This window comes from Haemaphysalis longicornis, unplaced genomic scaffold, assembly GCF_048455015.1.
Source record: "Haemaphysalis longicornis isolate Haplotype H1 unplaced genomic scaffold, Haemaphysalis longicornis Haplotype H1 scaffold_7, whole genome shotgun sequence".
In the NCBI taxonomy this organism is placed as follows: Eukaryota; Metazoa; Arthropoda; class Arachnida; order Ixodida; family Ixodidae; genus Haemaphysalis; species Haemaphysalis longicornis.
The window spans coordinates 156,976,990-156,981,722 of record NW_027526422.1 but is presented as its reverse complement, the minus strand read 5'-3'; the positions used below and the strand labels follow the sequence as shown (position 1 = coordinate 156,981,722).

General features: G+C 51.5%; 1 protein-coding gene across 1 annotated transcript; it reads right to left on the bottom strand.

The window, feature by feature from the left end:
* Positions 1 to 415: 415 nt before the first annotated feature.
* Positions 416 to 1,061, bottom strand: LOC144146620 (uncharacterized). Its single transcript, XM_077678556.1, has 3 exons — positions 966 to 1,061; positions 632 to 872; positions 416 to 432 (listed from the first exon to the last, which is right to left on the bottom strand). Exons 1-3 carry the CDS (start codon positions 1,059 to 1,061, stop codon positions 416 to 418), a joined length of 354 nt encoding a protein of 117 aa, XP_077534682.1.
* Positions 1,062 to 4,733: the final 3,672 nt, after the last annotated feature.

Below are 4,733 nucleotides of genomic sequence, written 5' to 3'. Positions count from 1 at the left end.
GTGTTGGGGGAAAACAAGGTCAAGGGCAGTACACACCACTAGAATATAAAGCAACGTTGAGCGGCAGTCTCATGCGGTGACCGGCGCCCGATGGCATATGGAACGAGATGGGCAATTCCTTTCTGCCACTGCAGGAGTTCCCTGCCGATCGGTGCGGTAAAAGGGCCAGCTCGAAGGATAAAAGCTTCGCCGGTTCACGACATACGATCGGTGAAAAGAAGGTTCACAAGGCTGTTTCTCTTCTGCATCCTCTGTTTGGTGTGCTATAGAAGCTTGTCGACGTGTTTGTTCAGCCGAAATTCGGGGTTCATACTTTTTCAACATGTTTATGTGGAACAAGCTGGTTCGCGTGCCCAGTTTGATGACGTAGTCGACATCATTTCTTCTTTCCAGCGCAGCGAAGGGCCCCTACATGTCAGGATGAGCTTGCTCCTGTCGGACAGGAGAAGGAGCAATACTTGGTCTCCAGGGCGGAGTTGGCACCTCTTCGCCCTTCTGTCGTAGTAGCGTTTCTGCACTACCTTAGCTTTGCTAAGCTGTTCGTGTGCAATGCGACAGGTGTTCCCCAGGCGCCTTTTTAAATGGAAAACGTAACCGTAGGATGTCTTCGTGTCCTGATCGATCCCTTCACCTGTCCTTAACTCCTTCATGATGGCCACAGGACCCCTGACGTAGCGGCCATAGATCAGGTCAAAGGGCGAGAAACCCCGGCTGGCTTGAGGCACTTCGCGGTAAGGGAATAGTAGCGGCAATAGGTACCTATCCCAGTTTTTAGGTCTCTCCTGGCACATGCGGCGAACTATTTCCTTCAGCGTGCCGTTGAACCACTCGACAAGCCCGTTGGCCAGGGGATGATATGGTGTCGCGAGCAACTGTGCAAACGAGAGGAGCCTTCTCAGCTCCTTCATCAGGCCTGATGTAAATGACGTTCCTCGGTCGCTAACGATATCTCGTGGAAAACCAACCCGGGAAAACCTTTCCATCAACCCTTCGGCCTCCTTCTCCGTCGCAATACTCGGTAGAGCAAATGCGTCTGGATAAAGTGTTGCAAAGTCTACCATTATGAGGACGTACCCATTCGTCTTCTGGGAGGTTGGGCAGAGCGCACCGATAATATCGATCGCTACCCGCTGGAATGGGGTCTCGATGACTGGCATACTTCCAAGAGGTACGCGTCCCACCAGATGTTTCGGTACGGTTCTCTGGCAGACATTACAGGATCTAACAAAGCGCGAGGTATCGGATCGCACGCCTGGCCAATAAAACTCCTCCAGCACCCTATCAGTTGTCTTTTTGATACTTTGGTGGCCGGAGAGAATACCTTCATGGGCCATTTTTAGAACGAAGACCCGGAGACCGCTAGGAACGACTAGTTGTCCCATCTCCTTTTCGATGGGAACCGATATCGGCGGAAAAGAATTCCGTGCACTGTGCTGTCTTCACGGTAATTTTCCTGCCAACCGAGTCGAAGCAGGACTAAAGTGTGCGGTCTTCTTTCTGCATCGAAGCGAGCTCCGTTGGGCTTATGTTGAGTGGGCTCATGGCAGCTACAGGAAGCTGGTCCACGCGTTTCGCCGCACTTGCACATTCCTCCGCCTTCTTGACGTACGCTTGTGACGCAAATTGGCTTGACTTACGTGAACTGCCATTGACCTTGTTCCACTTCGACTTCCGCTTAGGAGAGGGCTGTCCTTTCGGAGAGATGGAAGTGTGTTGCTGACCCCTCCAGTTGACGTCCGGCGCTGCGGCATCACGAACGCCAGCGACATTTCCCAAAATCACCTCGTAAAAAGGGTTGTCCATGCAGGTCGCTGTCACGTGGCCTGTGAAGAATGAGCCGTCAACATACACTTCGGCTTCAGGTAGGCACAGAGGAGTGTGGTCAAGAATGCGTACAGTGCTCATTCCTCCTGTAAGCTTGGAATCGGGAACCAAAGAGCGGTTCACGACTACAGTGTTACAGCCGGAGTCGTGTAACATGGTTACTCGCCTTCCTTTCAGCCAGCCGTTAGCAGTAGGCATTCGGTCATTGGAAGCCTGGGAAGTTTCATGGATGGGGGCCACGTTCTTTTGTTCATAAAGGGTTGACATCTTGTCCTTATCACCATCGCCAAAATCCGTTGGATGGCTGAGCGAACATGACGCTTTGTTCGCAGAGTCTACGTTAGGGCAAGTTTCCGCTTTGTGACTGGTTTTGTGGCACTTAAAACAGGAAACAGTCTTTCGGCTAGTGTAAGCCCTGGTCTTCGACCAACAGTCGGCTAGCTTGTGCCCTCGCTTTTTACAAAAGAAGCAGTGCGGCTTTCCCTTCGACATCCTGGAGGTCAAGCATTCTTGGAGGCACTGGCGGCTTGCCAGACTCTTTCTCCTCTCGGCATCTCCCTAGGTTTGGAAGACCTTGGGCGTCGAGGTAGTTGTCAGCATTGCCGGCTAACTTGTCTAGCGTTTGACAGCCTCTTTCCTTCAAGAAAACTGCTAGTATCTCGTGACGCTTGCTCAAAAACTGCTCCAAGACTATTTTGTCGTGGAGAGCTTCGTAGGTTCTGGTGGTCTTAGCCAGCTCCTGCCAGTTATCAAAATGCCCTACCAAGCGACCAGCGAATTGGCGGCCTGTCTCAGAGTTCCCTGGATTGGCTCCATGCAACTTGGTGCGGTACCCGTCTTCAGTGTAGCGACATCACTGAAGCAGGGTCTGCTTCATCTTAGCATAATTGAAGGCATCATCTGCAGCCACGCGTCCGACGACCCACAAAGCTTCACCCGTGAGGCTCAGGTTCAATATAAACGCCCACTTGTCCTGCGGCTAATTCTGGCTCGTTGCCACACGTTGGAAACGCTGGATGTAAGCGTCAAGTTCATCCCGCTCTTCATTGAACGTCGGGATCAGCTTGTGGGCGCTTTCGTACCCATGGGTGACGCTTATAGCTGCAGACGTGCCTGACTCTGCGCTAGCGTTGAGCTGGTGCTGTCGTTTTGTAACAGGAATTCAAGGGCCGACCGCTCCGTTTCTAAGAAAGGTTCCGCTTCGCGATTCGCTTCCCGTTCCGCTGCGCGTTCTTCCCTGAGTCTGGCATGCTCTCTGTCAAAAAGTCTTTCAACTCAGTACGAGAGAGGCCATATCTCTCCCCTAGGCTCATAAACTTCTCGAGCTCCATTTTTGTCCGTCACACACACGGTAACAAGGCCAGGCACTTTAAGGTGGAATTAAGAGCAATGTCTTGCCGTGGACGCCAGATTGTGATGGACTCGTTTGGCCTTGTGTGTGTACGACGCGTACGAACGGTACTGAAGAGGGCAAGAGGGAAGAAAGTATATTAACAGCGCCACAAGAATAACGAGACGGCGGACATGCGGTACCATTGCGAAGCACAACCGCAAAAAAACACGAGTCTCATACCCCTAACCAGCGTTGAATTGAGGGGGGAAAACGTTCTCGCAGCCGCCTCGACGGTGGATGTTCAGCGACGTCGATGGCGGGTCATCGCCAGACCGAGTCGCAGTCGAGCGCTGGCCGTCTGTCGCCACCTCTGCCCGAGAGAGACGGCAGAAGATGCACCACGTCCTACGTTGCGGGTGCAGCGGTGGTTCCGCCCTGGGCCGTGATCTCCAGCCTCGGCCAGTCGAACGATCGCACCCCGGTCGTCTGCGGGTCCCACACGCGTTGGCGGCCTAGAACTACTCACACGCCTAGAACTACTCGAACTCGGACGGGATCACAGGAACTGCGCGTCCACCCCCGGTCCTCGTCCGCTCGTCAGCTCCGAGTCTCCGCTGCCGCCGGAACCGTGTTCCACCTCCAGCCCTTTTCTTCCAGCTTCACCTCTTCGTGCGCAAGCGCCTAGTCCACTTTTCCCAGCAATGATGGCCAATCCTCAAAGCTACTTAAACCCAGAAATTTTGGTCTGTCTGTGTGTCTGTTTGTCTGTCTGTCTGCCTGTCTGTGACTTGATTAAGCCACCCGGTCAAAGTAAAGCAAGACCTGCGCAATCATCCAATATAGTCACAGCTAAATCTACCCGTCTATGGCCAGTGTAATGTTCATACTTGTCAACAATGTTGAAGAAGAACAAGAAATTACGCAAATATAAGAGAACAAATTAATACAGAAGTTAAATTTGCAGTGTTCCTTTAAAAAAATCATACATTCTTGATTTTTGCAAAATAAATACTTCATAAACTGAGACAAAATTCACTCCGCCGTCTCCTGCTGTCGCACGCGTCACTATAGCTTCTGGCGCCATTTAAAGAAATCAACCGCCAACAGTTACGAAAGGTTCAACTACGTCCTGCTTGAAACGCACGTGGAGTATGGCAAAGCGGCTATATAAACGCTGTAGTAGGGCGCCTCGATTCACACGCGTCTCCTCCGTGCGGCAGCGTTGGCATTGAGACACCCGGCATAGAGCAGTGAAAAGCGATAAATTTAAAGTGATTTTAGAAAACCTTCAGCATCGTTACCTTGGGAGGAGTGCGACGCAAGACGAACCACGTGAGTGGTGAGCGGGAAAGCGAAGGGAGGCATTTACTTGACAAAACTCTATAAAGACTATGGTCATTTGTCGACATTTGCAAGGAAAGGAGCAGATACGCGGGCACTTTTTTTTTCGCAGTGGTTCGTCATGTAGCCCTTTATATTTATTGGCCTCTTTATTTCGTATTCTCTTCATTGTATTCACATTTCGTGTTTCTTTTTGCTATACGGCCCTTTATCAGTCCTGTATGCTTTATTTGTT